Here is a 22,916-nt window from a genome sequence, read left to right on the forward strand (position 1 = left end):
TGGCACAATGAACGATAAAATATTAGGTCAAATATAATTCTTACACAGCGTCAGACTGCAAGGGAAATACCAGACAACGTCCTGGGAGGTTTGGGTTCCTATATATATCCACGTTGATTATATAAAATACTATTCAAATTTGTAGTACTGTATAATCCACTTGGTCCTCGTCATGTGGCATTTCCCAGAGAAGACTGTTGCCGTGCTCTCCTTGAATCATCCCGCAGCGTCTCCTCATATGTCGGCAGACGTTTGCATTCATCGTACGTGGGCAGCTGGGAAGCTGATGGTGCTGGATCCATGGAGCTGTCCGGTGCGCAGCTCTCCATTAGCGGTTCTTGGGATGTAGTCACCGTTGGGTGCCCGGCGGGTGGCGGGGTGACCTGACTGGATCTGGAACACAACACCCTCTGGATAAAGTATCCCACAGCAAAGAGAAGAAGCAAAATGAGAACCCCGGAAAGTTTCCGTGTGACCATGGCGATGCTGTAGTAAGTATTCACGAATTGTTTGCAACAGGTGACGTCGGTGGTGTCGTTCCCCTGCGGGCAGCAGACCTGGTCGGGCCGGCAAAAGTCCAGTCCGCATCTTTTGATGGAACAAACCACCGTGCGAAGGAGAAAGCAAACGGTGAACGTCACCATCATTTGGCATCGGTGGAAAAACATCGCTCCTTTGTTCAAAACGAGGGAAATAATCCAGCGAAGCTTGGTGGAGACGTTTTGGAAAAACAGGATGCCGGCGAGACGAATCACTTGAAGATATTACGCTGAAAGATGCGCTGGATGGAAGGCGGACGCAGAGCCACCAGCTGCGCGCAGGCATGACCACAGGAAGCACAAACAGGGAACAAATAAGGTTAACGAACACATTGAATAGTCCACACCGAGTATTCACAAAAGCACAGTGAGCTGAATGTGCATGCACTGTCTTTGCAATGTACACATATTCTAATAAGCTTGGCATTAACTCCCAAGTGTACTTCAGTTTCTCCAGGACTCTTATGCACTTAGCAGGTATAATGACGCCGTCAAGCAAGTCGTAAACACAGTGGGTTATTACATCCAGTGGCTTATTATTTGACAGGCGCCAAGGAAATCGCTTAGTCGCGTGGGAAGCTCTGACAAATGACCCCTGATTGATTATAAAGGCAGGAGGGGACATTACAAGGCCTCGTTGTTTCATGGACTGGAAAACAACAAGGGGCGCTGTCCGTGGTGCTGACACAACTAAACTTAAAATGTTTCACCTGGCAAAAGCACAAAGATCCATTTCCACTTGCAATATTAATACTGCTTAATGTGGATCAGGAGGTCAAGTCAGCTCAGCACTTAAAAGCTTGCAAGGTTTTGGTTCACGTCCATGTCGGATGATTAGTAGCCTTCATATGGTTCTATAAGTGCAAAGTGCTACCCCTGTATCCAAGGGCTTTTGCTAAGACCTATAGCTAGACTGCAGCAACACATGTAAACCAGCAGTTTTACAGCACATTCTTAACTTACAACGGAGTGAAGTAACAAAGATATTCAAAAAGGATACAATTTTGATAGAATAGCAACAGCAGGGCTTTATTACAAAGAAATTGGTCTCTTTTTACTGGATGTGGCAAGCAAAGCAAGCATTTTATATCCATTATATATTCCTCACAATAATTAATCAATTATATGACTACATGAGTAGGCTGTGGGTGGTAATGGAGGGAAGTACTCCCTAATAGCATGTCTACTGTTCTCTGTTCAAAATATCCTGTATTGTGTTTGGTGAATATACACGGTGGACGTTTCACACAAACACACAACGCATCCCTCGGCTGCTCGGGCCTAATGAGTCTGAGTGCTTAAAATCCAATACAAATTAAATTGTTTGCTGAAGCCATATCGAGTTCTTGGCCAAGAACTACAGGATGTTGAATTTTGTAAAGATCAAATATCACATCATGGAGAAAATGGTCATGTTCTTACACGAGGCAGATAAAAGAAAAAGCACCAGGTCGATGTGGTAAAACGGTTATTGAAAAAAAAAAAAAAAAAAAGGTTTAACATTTTTACAGGAAACATGACAACGGGAACAAAAATATAGTTTGAAGTACATAAAAGTGGTTAGATTGAGAATGCTTGAAAGTAAAGTTCACAGAAAAAATGATTTCAAGTCAGGTGACAGTCAAATGATGTGTGTCCTGTTCACAGCAGCAGTGGAATTATTGTTCCAGTGTACCACCCTCGGTGTCAGGTGGGCTTGTTTGGTGAAAGCACAGTTCTTGAATTTGATACAGATTTGCTGGATGAGAGCACGGTGAGGGGTCCCAGCTGTAGAGTTCTTTCTGGAAAACAAATCACATTAGGTCGCATTAAAAACGTGATAGGCTTTTTCAGCTGCACTGAAAGTTCAATGAATAATTTAAAACCCAATTATAATGCAGGAATTCACTCTTGAAATTTAAACATTTGTGTTGTCGAACAATCACTTAGATGTCACCGTTTAGTTTGCATCAAGGGTCATCAAGGGATATGTATTTTTGGCGGCGAGGAAAACAGATTGAGTCTTTATGTGAGATATAAACGGTACTCTAGTTTAAATTACTTAAGTATTGATTGAAAATTTAGTATGCGTAATATCTGTTGTACCCACCTGCTTTCTGCTCTGTTCCTCTCTTCATTAATCTAGCAGAGGATTGATGAGGTTTGTTGTGTGGCCTCAGGCGCATGTACGTTGCTGGAGGTTGTTCGGGTCGGTTCTGGACTGAAGCTTCCTGTGGAATCATGCTGGACCAGGCTTGGTAGCTGGCGATAGCGTCGGGGGCCTCTGTGAGTGGAGGCTCCTCGATCCGGTGGGAGATGTCGCAGCTTCTACATTCCTGGTCATTCCCATCAACTGACCTCCATCTGGACAAGGAGGGAATTTTCTTATTAGATGATACTGTGACACTTAACTGACCATAGTTAACTATGAAACTCAATAGCATAACAGATTACCTGTTCTCAATCAAAGAGCAGGCCCTGTTTTGTGAGCTGACAGTTGATGTGACAGGAACAGCCTTCACGTAGCAGGTTATGTAGACCTATGGAGCGACATTAGTGTGAAATACAGTAAAACTACTCTTTTAAGCATCAACTGCATTGTTGCAGCCAAAAACCAATACAATTGATGTAACTGGGGATCTTCAAATGTAAAAAAAAACTATTTTTCGTTTGAAGAAGTGGTCGCCATTAACTTCAATTGTATTCAGCTGCAATGCCAATGAGCAAGGGCAGGACATGTAGCAAGTTTATAGATTCTAATCACGAAATGAGGAAGGTGTAGTTACATTCAAGCATTTTTAAAAAAAGGACATGAGGGGATTTTAATTCATGACAAACAGTTTGAATATGTAATTTTGAGAAACAAAGACAAGTTTTAGGGGGGGTGTATTAAGCTACTGGAGTGGGACTTTGATACAACAACAGACAGGAAAAGCATCCGACCTGGATTCTGGGCTCTTGGTAGAACCTGAAGGCATCCAGCTGAAATCTCAGCTTGTGCTCCTCAGCTCTTGGTAGGAAATGGGAGCTGGAGTTTGTCAGGTAAGTGTCAGTAAGGCACCTGTAGTAGCAGCAAAGGAAAATAAAATGTTGAAATGCTGTTGACTAAAACTGCAACCATGTATTTTATGGTTGAACTGTGGTCATGGCACTCACCCGTTATGCTCAACAAAGTCATATTTTATGTTTGCCTCTGCATCAGGAGTTGCTGTGGCAACACATTGGTCAACATAGACTCGCATAGGCATGTGGTTACCAGGGATGGCTGAGACTTCAAAGTGAATGCGGTCACCCAGGAAATAGGAGTAAGATGCCCTCTCAAACAGCCAGTCATCTAAAATAATATAAAATGGAAAATAGTGTCATTCAAAGTGAAGCATCTCTCATACAAATGATTCATGAGATACTTTTGATGGACATCCTCATTTTACCAGTCATGATTCGCAGATTGAAATCGATCTGGTCCTCAGCTGAGGTCGTGGAGACGAGAGGAATCCAGGTGGGCTGCAGAGAAATGCCATCCAGAGCATACCTCCTGAAAATAGACACGTCAAACCCCTTTTCTTAAGATTCAGTCTCAGCATTAGATTAGAAATCATCCAATAAACTGCCTCCAATCCACAGTGTCAAAATGTGCTTACTTTTCATAATGACATTCAACTGGAATGGTCGCAGCATCCAATCGATGCAAACCATCAGGGGACGTTTCAGGTGAGTAGACAAGGAAAGTAGAATAGATGATCTTCTCTTTGGTAGACTGGAAAAGAATAGTGTTTGTTTTGTTGATCTTTACTCTTCAAAAACATGCTCTTGCAATTATGAGGATAATTATCAACATCGACTGGTATAAACATTGTGTTGATAGAATTTTTTGCCATATCCCTATTATGCACGTGAAAATCCTCCAATGTGCAGATGTGTGATAATATCTCATAAATCTAGATTAAGGAGATGCCAGATCAAAGTAGAAACATATCCCAGTTATCTCGACATAAGAAAACTAATTATTTCATTTATCGTTACAATTATCGTTAGTTCCTGATGAGCATTTTTATCTTGATATAAAAAAAAGTGCGTAGGGGACTAATAACACCCACACACTTGGATGTCCATAAACACAGCACGAAGCTTACTGAGAGTTTGGTGCCACAGTCCATGAGATGGGCCCGGATGGTGAATTCAGCCTCTCCTGACGGGGCCGCGCTACACGCACTGTATTCGGCTGCTGGGTCCGAACCAAGCCGCAGGTGTCTGCCGTCCACCTGGAGGCCCGTGTCAAACAAGTCCGCCTGCACCACGACCTCCATGGAGTCCGGGTGGCACCGGAGCACCACAGGCCGAGGCCGCGCTCCGAGCTCCGGGCTCTGCTGCTGCTGCAGCTGCTGGGTGTAGCTGGGGGTGTAGCTGGGGGTCCAGATGGGGCTGATGTTCTGCACTAACCTGCTCTCTGTGAGTGTGGAGACTGAGATGAGGACGATGATCCACCAGGGAGAAGACGCAGTGGTTGTCCGCAGGTTTGGCTCCATCCTCGGGCTCGAACGCTCTGGAAGACACGTGCTGATGATGATGAGCTCAGGTTTAAGTCACTTCCCCTGATTGAGCTGAGCCACTCACACACACCTGGTCTGGTCTGAGCCACCGAACTCACAGAAAACTGCGCATCAACATCACTGTCAGTTAGTTTATTCAGCAGTTAGCAAAGTAATTCATTCATGTTTATATACATATATAATATATACAGGCTACACGGGACTGTTTATACCTTTTGTTTATATTGTGGTTCTTTGGTTAATCTACATGTCGTGTGTGCTGTTTTCCACTAGATGTCACTGTAACCGTTTAGCAGTTTTCTATTCTCACTTTATAAGTAGGTCAATGTGTGTGAGAAAGAGTCATAAAGAGACAAATGTCTGAGGTTGTCCTGATCTGAGCCCTTTGGACTAAGATAAGATACAATATGGTATGGCATGCTATGGTAAAGTAAGGTAAGGTAATATAAATGGGATTGATTCCAGGGAAGTTCACTTGTCACAGTAGCAGATTGTCAGAATTAGGTAGACAAGAGATCAAGTAAAGGTATAGAATAGAATAGACTAGAACAAAGAAATCTAAATCAATAATAATACAGAGAATATATATATAAGAGAGAGACATATATGTATAAAAATGGTATGTGCTATATATATATATACAAATGTAAGAGTTTAAATAAATAAAAGGTTGTATAAAACATGTGCATTATAATACGATATATAAAAGAAGCTGAATAAGAATATGTAAACATACAGAATATACAATATTACAGTATTTACATTAGAAGATCATTTATTATATCTGTTTCGATGTGTGGGATTCTGATCCACCACTTCAGGAAATGGTGTCATCTGTTTTCTGTGGTAACAACGTCAGAGGTCGCTCTCAACCTCATGCAGCCACAAATGTCAGTTGTGCTCATAAAAAAAATGGTTTTCACTTTTGGTAAGGTTTTATGAATACCTAACACTGCTTACCCACACTTTCTCACCCAAAAAAATAACAATGTTTTACTTTCATCTGGCAGTAAATATTTACAATGTTTTGACTGACTCTCAATTCCTTCTGTATATACAATTAGTTTTTACTGATATTATTCACCTGATAGTAAGTTATATACTATTATTGAATAGTATAATATTGAATAATAAATATTATACTGTTTACAAAGCGACTAAATATCAAATAAATATACTGCATTAATTGTATGATCCCTTTTTTCCCTTTTATAACAATAACATTAGAAGCAGCGTTAAGAGGCTTTCCAATAAATTCGTATAAAAATCACTACGACTTAAAAGTCTTGTGCAACACACAATTTTGTAGTCACTATTTTTGCACTTTGGCCTGTGAGAAACACCATTTTGTTCAGCTGTTTAATTTATATGGGGATGAATGTAAAAGTTAACCTTCACTTGAACTTGTTGATTATTATCAGTGGGTTTTCAAAATGAAGGATAACACCCTCCTGCATTTTGTTGGTGCTTAATGATTCTCAGAAGGCTCAGATGGTCAGGTTGAGTTGAAACCAGTTAAATACACTCAGGTATGTTCTCATTGTCTAGTAGCAAAATAAGAAAATCAAATTTTGAGGAATTCAGGATCATTAAATGAGCTTTTTTTTGAGAAAATTGCAGGTTTTTCCTGCTAATCCCACACATTATATATTTGTTTATCAGTTGTACTCAAAATAAGTAAAGTCCGATAACTAAATGTGATCAATACGACGATGTAACTAAAATCTTCTCACAGTGACACATTTCCTGGAATTGAAGTGGAAAGATTGAACAAATGAACAAGACATCAGCTGGATTAATGCAGGAAAAAAATATTTATTTTATGATTCTCAGAACCAAGTGAATACCAACAATAAATAGTTGAAAATAAATAGCCCAAATAAATATAAATAGTATAAAATCTGTTAATACACTTTCTAAAAAAAGTACTTTAACACATCATCTTGATGTAAGATATAAATTAAACGATTAATTAAGAATAATAAATATGCACTTTTACGAAGTTATAGTATTTTCTCTCACAACTAAAATGGGACACAATCTATTACTGCAGTTTATGTAACTAAAGTGGTCCTGTGTGTAGCTTTTTGAAACTACCATTGTGTCAAAGCACTACAGAGAATTTATTTTGTGTGTTCCCCGGAGTTCATGTATCCGAGGACCCTGTTGATGGTGATGGTGCGGACGTGGAAGCCCTTCAGCACTTTGCAGAGGCTCAGTCTTTCATCGAAGGTGCTCAGACTGTCCGCAGGAGCCTTGATGAAGGATGACAATGAAGGATTTTAACAGTAATACAATATAAACACGTTATTTCTACAAGTTTGCGTCAGTGAAATGCATCACTTACCTGTTTTGAGGCCAAGTCTGTGGACAGAGACCACGGGAAGCAGTTCTGTTTCGAGCAAAGGATTCACGGTTATCACTTAACTGTGCGTCCAATAGTACAAGAGCTGCTGTTGTGAGGTTTAGCAGTGTGGAGATTCCACTTGAAACTTCTCATTTGTAGCATCTCTAAACTAAATCCTTCCTTGTAACTTTTCACATGAAATCTTATCAAAAACAGATCAGAGCAGAATGGGACGTGGTGCTAAAATGCTACATGTTGAGTTACCTCCATGAGGGCTCTGAGCTGAACAGTTGGCCCAAGCAAACCCTTCGGCTGAGCTGCGAGAAATTTGTAGTAGTGAAGCAAATCCTCCCCGATGTTTTCCAGACATGATTTCTGGCAAAACAAGAATAATGTGTTGTCACAAACAATGTAATAATAATAATAATACATAATAATAATAATACATAATACATAATACATAATACATAATAATCATTATAATAATAATAACACTTAATAATCATTATAATATAATGTAGAAATAATATATTTAACTTTGTAATTAAGGATGGGAATAGGTTAAGTTATTCTTAAACTAGCACAACTTGACCTACCTGATCAAATTCTGCTTTAGTGGTTCCAGTGCATGTTGATCCCTGTGGAACAATCAGAGTTCATTTTAATTCTTGCATTAAAATATACAGGCACAGTTACAGAATATTTACCAAAAGTGAATTGTAATGTGACATAATACAGCGCTACACAAGCAGCAACACTTTGGAATATAGTACTGTTATTTTTTTTACTATCATGGTTTTCATTTCAGAATATTCTTATAGAGCTTTCATCATGTACCTTTGGTGCACACACAGATGGTGTATCAGTCTCCATGTTCAGCTCCACACTCTGCTTTGAGCAGTCAAACCCAGTGAACAGGTCATTCTAAGACAAGGAAAGAGCTTTTTCTTTAAATCTGTGAATTAAAGATAGTGATACCAAAATTCATCCTCATTCAGCTTTATGTGCGTACCTGTGCAAGAACATCAGTGATGTTCCGTAGAAGCGTCCGTGCATGTGAGACGCAGGAGTCCGTCATCGGTCCTTTACCCATCATCGGCAGAGACTGGCCGACGTGCCACAGAGGACAGCTGAGCACGAGGAGCAGGAGGGCAGCAGGGATGTCTGTCAAAAAGAGAGAGAACTGATTTTAGTAAATCTTGAATTTTAAAAGCATTGTTCAGTCTGTGGATGTTATACTCACAGAGCTTGGTGAGCGGCATGTTGGATATAACTGTGAATCCAGTGAGTCTGACTGGACTGAGACGTTGTTACATGTTATATACTCAGGGTGATGCAGGGATTTCCCTCACATTTAAGCAGCACATTGACACCATACTGTAAATTGAAAGAGCAAAGTCAAGGTTGTGTCATTTCCTTTCCCCCACACTATACCACCAAGCGCTTTGGTGAAACTGGAATTACCACAGTCGCTGAGTAAAAGGCCTTTACATCTATCCTGAGGTTACCATGCAGCTTTACACTGTTGACTGTTCTTTGTTGATATTTCCACGTTGGGGACATCAGAGTGAAAGCAGCATGTATGTTGTTCTGTAAATGTCTAAGATGATTGACCAGGTGCAATAGTCAAAAACAAAGACATTTATTATTATTTACAGTACGTGTTACAGTAAAAAAAGAAAGAAAAAGGGATTGACAACAGCTTGTAAAGGATCTAAAATTTGGTAAAGGTTGCTTTTTTAATAAAAACTTTCAAACATAACCATTATGATGTAACATTAAAATGATTACTGGTGTCAAGGAGTTATGTTTTCTTCCGTGTGAATGTTTGTTTGTTCGATAGGGACATGAAGGAAGAACCTATTACATTTCGTTGCAGATTCAGATCAGGGAGCAGATCATGTTTATTTAACATGGCAAGATAGGGCATTTTTCAACATAAAAAAAATAAAAAAAGAGAGCACTTCCTGAACATTTGCCGAGATCTTGATTTAAAAAGTTTGATTTAAAATATCTGCCAAATTTAGGGAGCTGATATTTGTTTGTGTAATTTGGTGTGGCTGGATTGGATTTATAGGGTCTGTTGGTGGAGGTATGCACTCTGAGTACCATTGTTATCCTACATTTTTGAATTGTTAAAATTAATTCTGTCCATATACGAATGAGACTTTGGCTTCTGATAAAAAAATAAACTTTAAGATACTGTTGGAGGTGCGACAAGCAACAATACCCAGCAGGCAAGTAGTTATTTGTGTTTCAATTATATTTTACATCAGATTTACTATTAAGGAATTTGTGAGTTAATCTTTATATTATTGTGTATATTAACCAAAGTCTTGTCTCATAGGTGTTTGACCAGAGAACCTCAAGGCCTCTGCAGGAATGTGTTTGATTAGTTTAATTTTTATTTGTAAGAGTTCCTATCCTGTCCTGGCTCTGAGACTAGGAGAACCCTAGGTGTCTCTCTAGAAGATAAAAAACAACCTGTGGCAATCGACCTTGCCACGGGGCTCTCCCACACACAGCCAGAGACACACGGGTTGCTTTTAAGCATCTTTTATTAAAGCACCAAACATAAACTGAAATCAACCATAAGCTCAGTCCGGGCGTCAGTCCGGGCGTCTCTCCGGGCGTCTCTCCGGGCGTCTCTCCAGTGTCCTCCAGTCTCTGAGTTCCGAGTCCTTCCTGAGGCAGCAGACACTGCCTTTTAAGCACGAGGACCAATCAGCTAACAGCTCTCACCTGCGCTGATTGATCCTCTCTGAGCAGGTGAGGGTGCTCTCCCAGCCCCCTCACCTCCACACAACCCTAACATGATTTACGGTGACTTAGATTTATCATCTGCTCCCTCTCATGATGTTTAACACTGAATCACTTCAATTCAGGTATAAAAATGGACTCTGATGCGATCTGTGCCATTGTAATATTGTATATTCACGTAAGAAGCACATTTTTTATTCACTAATGGGAAGGCCTTGCTTCATCAATCTGAATACAAACCTGAATTCAAGTTTATACTTCATCGATCACAAATGCCATTTTTACTTTTTAGAACCAAATAATTTAGACAATGATAACAATTCAATGTGTGTATTTAGCGAAGCTGAGTGTAGCTGAGTGTTATTTTGGTCCCTGCAGTCAGAGCTGTTCCCCTCTTTTACATAAGTGTCAACAGAGGTGTGAATACGCAGAGAAACTAAATCGCACCCGTTGGTGTGATTCTAAAGCTGAATACATGAATGAGAGCAGACTCACTCTGGAAGTGCACATGATTTGAGAGGGAAAATAGACTTGTTCAGATTTAGCTGGAACGTGTAAAATGCAAATTCAATCTCAAGCAATATTCACACCATTGAAGCGTTTATTAATGGATCTTTTTATACAATCATTATACAGTACATTGATCAATGGAGCAAACAAAAGAAAAAGAAAGTTTGTGTTAACTGACATTCTTAAAAAGCTCCTAAACACACACAGGGCTTGTCCTTCATCCTTTTAGTCTTTTGACATTTACATACTGCGTGTCCATAAACATTGTAAACAGATAAAATAGATATAGACTATCATTTATAATTAGTATTTGATCTTAAACTTCCTTTTGTCACATTGGTAAATTCAGCTTAACAACAATCACATTGCATATTTTTTCAATTTGGAGGTCGTTCACGTCAACATGTCTTCCCTTCTGCCTCATTTCAACCCAAATTATTTTTAACCGACATCTCTTCATTTTGTCGATTGTATCAAGTATCGCCAAATTTGACAAATATACATTTTAAATATAAGTCAAAAAAGGTTTCTCTTAATGTGTCTCTTATTGCACACAGCATTTAAAGCTAGAAACTTCTGTGAAGCATTTAGACGACCGGTGACGCTACAAGCTGCAAATGTTCATCCTTTCTGTTGCAACAGCTCAGACAATAGATGTTTAATAGTGAATTAAAAAGTGATGACAGTGCTTCTAGTGAAAGAAAGAAGTGAATACATTGACAAGAATGGATAAATCTCTGTGATCACTATAGAGACAAAGGTAATACAAAGTCCAACTGATCTTCATGTCCCTGAAAGTCATTATCCTTTCTGAGAGAAGTGAGAAATAAAGTGTGCAGGCGTTTCCTCTACTTACTGCACTAACATACATGTACATGAGTGTACTGTGCAAAAGTCATAAAGAGGTAAATCAGTGTTGGGGATGGAATGAGGTCAAAGTGTTTCCCCTACATCTGTGAAATATGCTCTGGTTAATCATGCCGAGGTGGAAGTGAGAAGCCTGCACAAACCCTAAACTCAGGTGTGTTCATACTGAAAGCAGCCCCCCCCCCCTCCCCCCTCTGGCCTGTGACAACATCCTGACAACACATATTATATCAGCTCTTCAGAAACAGTCAGCACAGATGGAGTTTCATAAGTAACACTGGTGACGGTCCATGGAGCGATGCGGGTTGGATGACGTGCAGACGGACACGTGAGGAACCGGGCCATGTGTTTATTTAGAGATGGCTTTGTCTGCCTGCTGTCGATGGTGGCTGTGAGCGTGCCTGTCGCGAAAAACAACAATAAGACTTGAGCACATGGACGTCCAGTTAAATGTCCAAACACAGCTTACTTGTTAGAATTTGACAGGCGGGAGAGAGAGGAGATGTTCACCTGGTGAGGTCCTCTATGTCCACCAGCATGGCGTCCTGCTCCACATGCAGCTCATCCCTCATTAGCAGCAACTGCACCAGCTCTTCATTCAAACCTGTGTCAGATCAGACATGTTTTTTTGTTTTTTTTTATTCCTTCATTCCATTTACCATAAGTATTTACAACTCCTCAAAGTGACATCCAATCCACAGCTGTGCCTGTTTAACTTACTGTTGTTGCCGCTTGTTTCTATGATTCTGTGTCTGTCATTGTTTCTATCTTGTTTATCTGTCCTCATGTTGTTGCTCATTAATTGGTGAACCGAAGACATTTTTCCACTTTAGTGGACAATACAGTTCTACTCTACTCTTTGAAAATGCATTGAAAAACTATAAACTTTTAAATTTTCCTTTGTCAGGTTTTTAAGGCTGATTGATTCTTAACGCTTTAAAATATCTGAAACCTCATTTGATGTTTCTGGACAGTTAAAGAGCATAAAGCTCAGAAACCTTAAAAGAAAAAGGGGATAAGATACTTTCTCAACTGTTAGCAGTAGGGTACATTAAAGAGTTTTTTGAAGCAAAACTCAAGTTAAAACTGCTGCTGATTATCAACTGCTGCTTCAAATCTGATACGTTTTCACCAGCACACAATAATATGCAAACCTAGCGGGAAGACAGTCGAATTATTTTGTAAGAACAGGGGATTTGTTGAGTTTATCGATCATCTTCCAGATGACCTGTTCTACTCACTCTGGATCTGTGAGTGTAGGTCATTTGTGATGACTTGCAGCTGTCCGAGACTCATGTCCCTCATGTCCCCCCGCCTCAAATTCCTCTTCATCAAGCACTCACTGATGTGAGGCAAATGGGGAAGCTGCATATGTAAACACACAAACAGACAGAGAGAGAGGAAAATGCTGTTTATATTAACGTGCACCACAGCCAGAATTAAGACAAAAACTGTGTTATTCAGTATTGATCAACTGGATCTTGTGTCTGGGTCTGCAAACATCCTGAGTTGATCAACAATCAGATTTTCTGATCTTTTGTGTGTGAGTATCAAGGGGTTTCTCTTGGTCACACACACACACACACACACACACACACACACACACACACACACACACACACACACACACACACACACACACACACACACATCCACTTTTAAATAATTACCGACCTTCTAGTGAGAACATGCATTTATTGTATTGTGTTGACTGTATTATTCTGTACTGATTTGTGTTTCTCTCTCTAACTGACTAACCATGTCAGCCACAGGTGAGCGTCTGTGCAGCTGTATCTGCCTCTCCACCTCCACCTGCATGCGGGCCATGGGTCGAGCTAGGGCCAACGCCACCCTGGCCTCCTCCTGCAGTCTCCGCTGCACCCGCCAGAACCCGCTGCAGTCATCTAACGGGTCCGAGTCCTCCTCTGCCGTGTCCCGGTCTGACAATGACGAGCTCTGCTTGCTCTGGAAGGGGAAGTAGTGTAAGTGATATGATGATGTAACGGCCAATGTGGGTTCTCGGTGATAACATAGAGCAATGAGAGTACGTGGGACGAGTCCGAAACAGTACGCGTACCACAGGTGACAGCGGCGTGTCCAGACTGGTCTCTGTTCTGCTGTCCTCCGCATCGCTGTCTTTGTCACTGTTGCTGTCATTGACAAAACACACCTGAAGGTTAACCCCGCCCTGCAGCCTGAGGAGAAACACACAGAACACGAGAGAGAGGAAATGTCGGTGTTGAGTCACTGACACTCAAAAAGCTTTAGTCATTATGAAACCTGTTGGGAAAATTATTGATTTTATTCACACACAGAAAACAAACATTTCCAAAGACAGATACCGTACCATGTAAGATCAGGTATGAATTTAAGTATTTATATTTATCCTCAAGAAGATGATGTTTTCGAAAAAGATATCCGACAAAATTGTGCATAGTCATTTATCATGAAGAGAGGAGTGGAAAGTGGAGAAGCCGGCTAATGTTTGAGGAAAATATTCAAGCATTTGTAGGATTCTTAACAGAATAATTGCAAACTCATTTCATTTATTGTAATTTCCACACAAAAAGCTAAAAGTTTTGTAGGTCTTTGTACTGCTGCTGTTCCTCATGAGCCAGGTTACACAGGAAATTGTCCGAGTCAGTTTGTACAGTAAGACAAGACGAGACATACTGTTTTGTCGTTGCAAAGATGGAATATTTGTGTTTTGTTTTGGCAATGGGGAAAGGTGACACGTACTTACTGCAAACATGTTAAATACTCCTAAAAAAGAAAGATCTCCTCTTTAAGATGCTCATGTGAACGATGCGTTACAGATGGCAAATGTATTATAGCTTTCTCTTAAAACACTGGGCCACACTTTTATTGGTGTGTGCTAAGGTAAGGGGAATCCTATTGCTCCACCATATGGTTATATGTTATTATACAATATTTTGCTTTCAACTTTGTGGTGACAGCTGTTTAAAGACCCTTTCCTGTTGGTGAGGTCAATAATGAAAAGTCTTCAGAGTTGTTGGTGTTGTTGCTTGGGTTGACTTCAACCCCATCCATCAGCATCTTTAGGATGAATTAGAACTTCAACTGTGACCCTGGGGCTTATTGACAAACATAAGTGCCCGACCTCACTCATGCTCTTAGTGATAAATGGGTGTCCCTGCAGCCAGGTTCCAAAATCTGCTGGAAAGAGCCGTGGAGGCTGTTATAGAAGCAGATAATTGACGTAGTTTTGGAACGACTTGTTCAATGATTGTTCAGAGAGTACAGTGGGACGTCAACTAACCAGAAGTTCGGTGGTTCAATTCTGCTTGCTGAAGTGCCCTTGGGGCAAGACCTTGAAGCCCACCTTCCCCCTGGCGGCTATACCGGCAGCATGTGAGTGATGTGTGATAGAGAAAGTGCTGCACATACATGCACTGTATTAATGTGTGTGTGAATGGGCGAATGGCAAAACTGTACTGTAAAGACTAGAAAAGCTGCTTTGTAAATACAGACCATTTGACTATGTTCAGGTGTCCGGGTACTTTTGGCCCTGATGTCATGTCACTACTGTGAGCTCATCACGCTAAAAGAAAAGCAACTGGACACTTCAGTGAAACAATTCAAGGGACAAACATCCCTCGGGGTCGTCACAGCAGTTACAGGGAAGCCATTGAAACCTCAACCTCAGCATTTCCAACAGCTCAAAACACAATTCACTGAGTTCCAGATCATGATACTCTGAAAGAACCTAAGAACCCAAAGTAACCTTCCCCTCCAGCCTTTATTAGGATGAGAACATTAACACACACAAAATGTCCCTAACTGGACCCGGTGGTGTTGGAATTTCCAACCCAAACTAAATCCCAGAGGGTGCACTCTTACCTCCAGAGCAGATCACATGACCCCATCCCCACCAATCATAGCATCTGACTCATATCAGGCCCCACTTCTTCTTTCAGGAGCATTCGAGACACACTCACAGACATACACACATCTGCACTTCCTCAAATAGAAGCCACTGCCATGGAGGGACGGCCCATCGTTCAAACACTCCTCAAGTGTAGAACAATGAGGGCCCATCAGAGCAGAGAGTCACTGCAGGATATAGCTGTTATGAAAAAGAGTCCTGTAGTTGATGTAGTGGCTTTGGTTAACCAACTTGTGTCTGATGTAGTGCAACTCTTTCCACTGTGTGTGTGTGTGTGTGTGTGTGTGTGTGTGTGTGTGTGTGTGTGTGTGTGTGTGTGTGTGTGTGTGTGTGTGTGTGTGTGTGCGTGCGTGCGTGTGTGTGTGTGTGTATGCGTGTGTCTGTGGACGTCACAAACCTCAATTACAAATATGAAATATCTGTTTAATATGAAAATGATTTTCTTCAGTTTGATTTCACATTTTGATTCTACAACTGATTTATGTATGTACCTTTTTGGAATGTAAGCTTTAGGATGCATTGTATTATTTCGAAAAAAAAAAGTATTTATTAAACATTATTTAAGTTGCAATTTTATTGTAGATACAGGAGAAAAAATTGTGCCATACATTGACCATCTGTATCAACCATATACTGTTTTAAACATCAGCCCAGAATTTCACCATCACTGCATGCCTATTTCTTTGTTGCAGTCTGTAACGTCATTTTCATTGGAAAATATTTCATTTTGGCGTGAGACACTTCTCTTATTCTCTGTGATCCATGAGGCCGGGGCACGTTAGTTTCTGCCTCAGGGACTCATCACACCGTGAGGTTAACCATCGTGCCACCTCCTCTGTGCTGCACTCTTTCCACATTCTATTTCCATGCGTCTTTGTTCTGCTGCTGGAGAGTAAATCAGTGATTGTTCAGTCCAACGTCATTTGCCCTTTCACTGACTGTAAACAAAACCTTTCACTTTCACTTTTGCACCATCACTCCAGTGGCTACTGGTTCCCAACTCTTACACAGACACAAGCGGAAGATAATTCCATGTATTTACTTCACTCCACCTTTTTCACTGTACCTCACTCATCAGCACATGAACCAGTTTCCACAGAACCCTCTGTCATTTGTCTTGGTGACCTTTGAGTGAACAAGGCAATGTTTTCTGGTCATTTTCAATCAGTTTTTAGATGTACTGAGCTGCTGAACAGCTCCCCCTCATGGTTGTTAAATAACTGCTTGTATTTGTCAGACAGGGATCAGGTAACGTGTTTCTGAAAGGCCAAGTTTTTACAAGGAAAGAAAAACTGTCCTGTTGTCGGCTTTGTCATGTCCAATATCACTCCTTCATCATCGTGTGCTATATGTGCAATATTACTTACGCACAGTATTATATTAACGGCATGTGCTTTATTGCGTTCATTATCATGGGCAATACTTGCATCTCATTTGATCATTTCTAATACTACTTTTTAATTCTTAGTCTCATTTCCAGTTTATTCTTTTATATTTTTATAACTTATCTCAATTGTGTTGTTATATATTTAGGCTTTCCTCATTATTGATATTATTCTTTGTTGTCGTAACTCTCGAGCGAGATTTTGCAGAACAATTACCTTTAGGATTAATAAAATAATAACTTATCTCTTCAGTTTCTCTTTCATTATTTTCAAATGAAACAGTCCTTTATTCATAAATGGGATATTTCACTTTATCTGCAAATATTTAATTTGCCAAATTAGGAGTTATATGGTTTTCATTGGTGGCTTAAACTAATACTTATTTATTGGTTTGTCACTATGATGAGTAAGTATTACATTAAATGTCTAAATTAGAAGGCTACTTATACAAGACGCATACACAATCCAAAGGTTTTACACTTGGGCTTTTAAATAAATGAAAAATATATTCTGTTAATTAATAATGCATTAAAGTAGGGAATATATCACTGTTTTTGTGCAGTTATTCCTAAAATAAAATATTTCTAGAGCTTCAGTGTCAAATGTAAAATGTGAAATGAAAATATAGTTGTCAACCTTTAAAAAGCTCTATTGATCAAACTGTAACACACTCGAACACACACACACACGCACACACGCACACTCTTTTTTTTCAAACCTACCGGGAGGATGGGCCGTTCTTGCTGCAGCTGGTGTAGATGACAGGCTCGTCGTCATAGAAACTGCCAAGGGCAAGTTTCTGCCTGATGGACTCTCTCTCGTTTCTCTGGGCCTGTGAGAAACCCAGAAAAACGCATGAATACAAAGAATATTGATTTATTCAAAGTGTTGAACTGCTCCTCCATCCCTGCTTGATTGATCAAGTGGGGCATACTTGTGAGAGGAAATTATCAAGATGAGTGTGTAAATTGATATTTAGATTTGGGGCTATTTATACTTGTATGGTACCAAAAGCACTATCTGGTTGAAAGGAGGATGAAATGAAAACACAATATGGAGGAGGAATGAATGTGGACTATAGGGAAAGGTGTAGATAGAAAGATACTGCAAACCAAGTTCCTGCCGATCACATGAAGATAATCCAGCTGTCATTATGACTGTATATACACATTTTAACTACACTAAGGTAATTCTAAAATAGGTTAGGTGCCTTCTCTTCTACTCTTCCATAAGCTTAAAGAAAAGCTGCAGACATCACCACTTAGACTTCTTCTCTTTTTATAGTATGCCTCTTAGTAATCACTTAACCCAAAATATCATGTTCGTAACATTTTACAGCCATACACAGAAAAACAAATCACATTTCCAGGCTCTCATTGTTATACAGGCAGTAAAGGACGACATTTACATGTTGATTTAAAAGGCCCATCAGACAAATCATATGCTCTGACTTCCTAACCACAGTCCCAAAGAAACTCTGCCTTTGCTCGCAGGTACAAATGTGAGCTTTTATGCATTTAATGCATCCGCCAAAGAGGCTATGTTTCCATTTGTGCTTGTCTGTAGGTGTTAGTATTCTGCTTAAACTGCTGAACAGATTGCCATTATACTTGGTGGAAGGAGGTCGTATGGGTTAGCAAAGAACCCATTATACTGTATATTGGTGGGAACTGTATCAGGGGGCGGATCCAGGAAATGTGTTCACTTTCATTAACTTTGCTTGTTTTCAACATTTTCCCTGATTTCCCAGTGAATGATTTGTGGACCTTGATGACGAAATCAGCTTGATTGAATTTTAGAGGGCTATTGGACCTTGGAGTAGGTCCTGAGTGCCATTCTAGTTCATTCTGTGTTCGCTATGTTATAGACTGTTAACCTGCCGACAACCTGTCTAAGATGTCCCCTACCCCTGTTGCATCCTGGGATAGGACCACAGCTCTCAGGAGTGAATGGGTGACTATGGAAATGCACCAGTAACATCATGTTTCAACATGGAGATTCAGTATAGTGCATATTTTTTGCTTTTGCTTTTCTCTTACACACACAATCAGATCTAAACAAGAAAAAAAGATATCCTGTTTTCCAGTGTTCGTCCATTTATATTCTCAACGAGTCTGTTTCTGTCTACAGTGACGAAATCAACAATTCTCTTCTTTTAACCGCTACAAATCTTTAAGGTCATTGGACTCTAGTTGCTCTAAGCCGTGATTTAGTTCTCTCCCTCGCTACCTTATCCATCATGAAGACAGCAGCTACTGTATCCATAGTAAACTGGTTCAAGATGCCATGTCATTCTGCTCTTGTATTTCACAACACTCCCTCTGTCCTCTTCTCATATTTTTCTGCAGGCATGGTGTGTCCGTTCTCAGCATCCAGAGGTTTCCAGACACATTTCCTCCTCCTCTTCTTTAATTTTACATTCTTCCCTCGATCTATCATTTTCCCTTCATCTCAGCTGTAGATGCCGTCTGGTTTGTCTCTGTCGGGAATTACAGAATTGTTTTGGGCCGTTTGATCTTCAAAGTCTCACCGTATTTTAGTCAAATTAAAAAGAAGTGTTTCACCACAGCAGGATTTTCTACTCTGGCACCATGGAAAGTATATCTGTATTCTGGGATTGTGCCAAATGCCAACATTTCCTACATTTCCTACGTGTGTGTCTGTGAAACACACCCTCATCACCAACAGTCATTGTATAACACCAGCAAAAAATGGAGATGTTTCTCTTATGTGACCTGGTTCTCTCTCTAAATTACCTCAAGACCGGCCCTACACACACACACATACACCACACAGACACACACAGACACACACAGACACACACACACAGACACACACACACACACACACACACACACACACACACACACACCCCTTATTGTGATTCATCATTATATGATATTGTGATGTAAGAACATAAATCATAGTTGATCGCCTTGACCCAGCCAACGCAGTGCCTCCTGCTCCTCCTCCTCAGACAACCGAATGTCCTCCTTACCGGCCGTCTACACACACAAACACACAGATTCACACACACACAGTTTCACACACACTGTCTTTATTTTATCCACTATATGGAATGAAAAAACATCGAATTGTCACTATAATTCACTATACATTATAGAATAATTCTATGAAAAATTGAAGAAAGCAGGTTATGATTCACATAGACATCAATCATATACTGGGATGGATTCGTTGCTGATTTTACAGAAAAGGTGTAAAAACACCGTGATAAGCAGATAAATATCACATGAAAACACACACACTCCCTCTACAATCACACATGCACTTGTCCAGATGGCTGATTCATCCCCAGCAGCACACCCATGATGGATACCCATCATGTATACCTGTGAATATTTTGCTTCATATGCCACACCCTTCAAATGGCACACAACCACATACACAAGGAACAAATCCACACACCTGGTAAACGCGTTTCTCCTGGTGCACCATCCTTCAGCGCATCGTACTGAAACAGTCGCCGTGCCCTTTTCTACACTGCAGTGAAGCTAGACCCAGGAGACCCTCTCATATACTGCAGCTCCATTCAGGAGAGGGAGGGAGGGAGGGAAGAGAGAGGCATGAGAGAGAGGAGGGGGGGGAGTAATGTGGGAACAGGAGAGGAAAGAGTAGGACGAGGCGGAAGCGGAGGAGGAGAGAAAAATGAAGGAGGACAGGGAGAGATGGAGCTGCTCAGTGCTGCCACGGCTCCTGATCTGTTTTCTGTTCCTCCATCTTCCTCACGCTCTCCTGGTTTCTCTTTGCTATCTTTCATTTATTGGAAGGAATTCAACAACTAGATGTTTCTAGCTGAGTCCTGATAAGAGGTGACAGATAAATAAATGAGTGTGCAGCAGTGGAAAACAAAAGAATTAGAGAGGCCACAGCTGATCAATGAAACCTCCCCTAATAAATCTCAGCACTTTGGAGCAACACACCGTCATGGCGTCTGCGTCTCGACCCAAAGCAGAGCAGTGAATTTTTAATTGCACGTTGTCTTGTTTGTTTTGGCTCCTAAAGGAATCGGCTCCCTCAGCCCCATTCTACATCACAGATTCAAGTGTGATGAGCCGTATGAGAGAAACCAGGAAGAGCAGGGTGCACATGCCCACACGTGCGTACAAAAACACAAACACACACCCACACACTACACACACAAACACACGCACACAGTTAGTTTTGCTGTGTCACAATGCAGCAGTGGGATTATTAAACAGCACATTTTGAATCATCCATCATCCCTCATCAGCATCAGGGGCCAAATATCCACAGACTCTCCCCGCCACACAATTCTCTGCAGGCCATTCTAATCCCACAGTCCCTAACCAAACTATACTATACTACACTATACTACACTACACTACACTACACCACACTATACTATACTATACTATACTATACTTACAGCCAGACACAGCAGAGGACTGCAGCTTATATTATGTTCATACATTGTATCATCAGCATTTGCTCTTTGACTTGAGATAGTTTATCTCTATCTAAATGATTTGTTTACTGTCTGTATTAGCCCCGTTTGTTTTTAGGTCATGTTTTTTTCCACTTAAATTTGGTATTTTTTATATAATAATTAACAATGCGTTTTATTAACTTGTTTGATGTCTATTTGACATTATGTATAGTATTGTTATTCTTCCACTAACAATCATTTTCCACTGGCCACCTCTTATGGTATTGGCTATTTGCACAGTCTGCATAGATTCATACTGTTGTACTTCCATAACTCTTGTAGGTTTTTCTTGTCCTGTATGATTATTTGAATCCATCTGTCTATCTGTCTAAATCTTTTAGATGTCTGTTATTCTCAGATACCTGGACCTGTTCTTGCCTGTTTTCTTCTGGTAAAGAGATGTCATGGAATTTCTCATAACACATGAAAGTGGATAAAGGAAACAGAAAAAGGAGAAATCACTCACAGAGATGCTGGAGATTCTGCTTCGCCCTCCGCTGTAACAGTCTACAGCCTGTGGTGTAAAGATATCCTGGAGCTCCTCGGCCCAGCTGCGGCTGTTTACCATGCAGCCTCTCCCCCCTCTCTGGTGATGTATATCACAGTTGCCATCACCACCACAGTCCTCCCACCAGTGGCCTGCTGTGGCCTTTCTCATGAATAAGTCTCCCTCTTCTTCCTCGTCCATGTCCACATCATAGTCGTCCATGAAGACGAGCTGTGTCGAGAGGGTGGGGCAAATGTCACATTTCAGGGAAGGGCTCAGTGCTCTGGCCGGGAGTATTGCCAAAGATAGACTGAAGATACTCAGAGTAGGGGGACAGATCGCTCCCTGAAACTGACCACTACAATGCTGGCAGTATCGGCCTCTACGATTTCCATGGTGTCTTTACATTTCCTGTCATAGCATGTATAAAATAAATAGAATAACCATGTTAAAGCATATTCTAAAATTTTTCATGTCATTCAATAGAGTTATTAATTCTCCAGACTGATCTTCCCTTTTCCCCATCAACGTCAATCATTAGTATTATAGGGGCATGATCAGATAATGTGATGTGATCAGTTTCGCAGCTTTTTGCTCTGAACAGATCCTTATTGAACAGAAAGAAGTCAAGTCTTGAATAGCAGTTGTGTGGATTGGAGTAAAATGTGTAATTTCTCTCATCAGAGTGCAACACTATCTATCAATCATATTTCTATCCATCAATCCTTTGTATCAATCATATTTCTATCTATCACCCCTATCTATCCTACTAGCTTTAGCTGCTGGGAAAGCACTTTGTTGTCTGTTACTTTCTGTATCCATCTTTAGGCACATAATGAGATTCAAATCACCAACTAGAATTAAGATTCCTTTACTTTCCCAGGCTATTATTTTAAGAAGTTTCTTCAGCATGTTAGTGCCTTCCTCTGGTTGGTTGTATATGGTCACAAGTGTGATATAGGTTTCATAAACCACAACATATTTGCCTTCGTTGTCTGCAACATCCTTTTCTAGACACTGTTTTTATTCCATCTCAATGGGACAAAACTAATTTCCCCGAACATTTGGCACAAATGCATAAATTCCATGTTACCATCCTCAATTCACATCACCT

The 22,916-nt window shown here is 40.5% G+C and overlaps 3 protein-coding genes across 4 annotated transcripts; all 3 read right to left on the minus strand.

Annotated features, from left to right (window-relative positions):
• Positions 1-2,054: 2,054 nt before the first annotated feature.
• On the minus strand, positions 2,055-5,138 carry LOC117777951 (zona pellucida sperm-binding protein 3-like). Its single transcript, XM_034613073.1, has 8 exons — positions 4,652-5,138; positions 4,160-4,275; positions 3,950-4,053; positions 3,675-3,852; positions 3,462-3,579; positions 2,973-3,058; positions 2,629-2,882; positions 2,055-2,320 (listed from the first exon to the last, which is right to left on the minus strand). The coding sequence occupies exons 1-8, from the start codon at positions 5,042-5,044 to the stop codon at positions 2,226-2,228; spliced, it is 1,344 nt and encodes a 447-aa protein (XP_034468964.1). The 5' UTR covers positions 5,045-5,138; the 3' UTR covers positions 2,055-2,225.
• A 1,750-nt stretch (positions 5,139-6,888) lies between these two features.
• On the minus strand, positions 6,889-9,476 carry LOC117777965 (interleukin-12 subunit alpha). The gene is made up of 6 exons (XM_034613103.1): positions 8,428-9,476; positions 8,253-8,339; positions 8,012-8,053; positions 7,680-7,790; positions 7,416-7,460; positions 6,889-7,323 (listed from the first exon to the last, which is right to left on the minus strand). The coding sequence occupies exons 1-6, from the start codon at positions 8,509-8,511 to the stop codon at positions 7,192-7,194; spliced, it is 501 nt and encodes a 166-aa protein (XP_034468994.1). The 5' UTR covers positions 8,512-9,476; the 3' UTR covers positions 6,889-7,191.
• Positions 9,477-11,236: 1,760 nt separating this feature from the next.
• On the minus strand, positions 11,237-22,039 carry zgc:153615 (uncharacterized protein LOC777747 homolog). 2 transcript variants are annotated; one of them, XM_034613085.1, is made up of 7 exons: positions 21,782-22,039; positions 17,567-17,676; positions 13,630-13,747; positions 13,311-13,517; positions 12,794-12,917; positions 12,063-12,156; positions 11,237-11,953 (listed from the first exon to the last, which is right to left on the minus strand). In XM_034613085.1, the coding sequence occupies exons 1-7, from the start codon at positions 22,022-22,024 to the stop codon at positions 11,902-11,904; spliced, it is 948 nt and encodes a 315-aa protein (XP_034468976.1). In that variant the 5' UTR covers positions 22,025-22,039; the 3' UTR covers positions 11,237-11,901. The 2 variants fall into 2 exon arrangements, with proteins under 2 accessions (XP_034468976.1, XP_034468977.1); XM_034613086.1 differs by lacking the exon at positions 21,782-22,039 and adding an exon at positions 20,274-20,431 and having other exon boundaries at positions 11,238-11,953.
• Positions 22,040-22,916: the final 877 nt, after the last annotated feature.

The sequence above is a fragment of the Hippoglossus hippoglossus genome, chromosome 17 (assembly GCF_009819705.1).
Source record: "Hippoglossus hippoglossus isolate fHipHip1 chromosome 17, fHipHip1.pri, whole genome shotgun sequence".
In the NCBI taxonomy this organism is placed as follows: domain Eukaryota; kingdom Metazoa; phylum Chordata; class Actinopteri; order Pleuronectiformes; family Pleuronectidae; genus Hippoglossus; species Hippoglossus hippoglossus.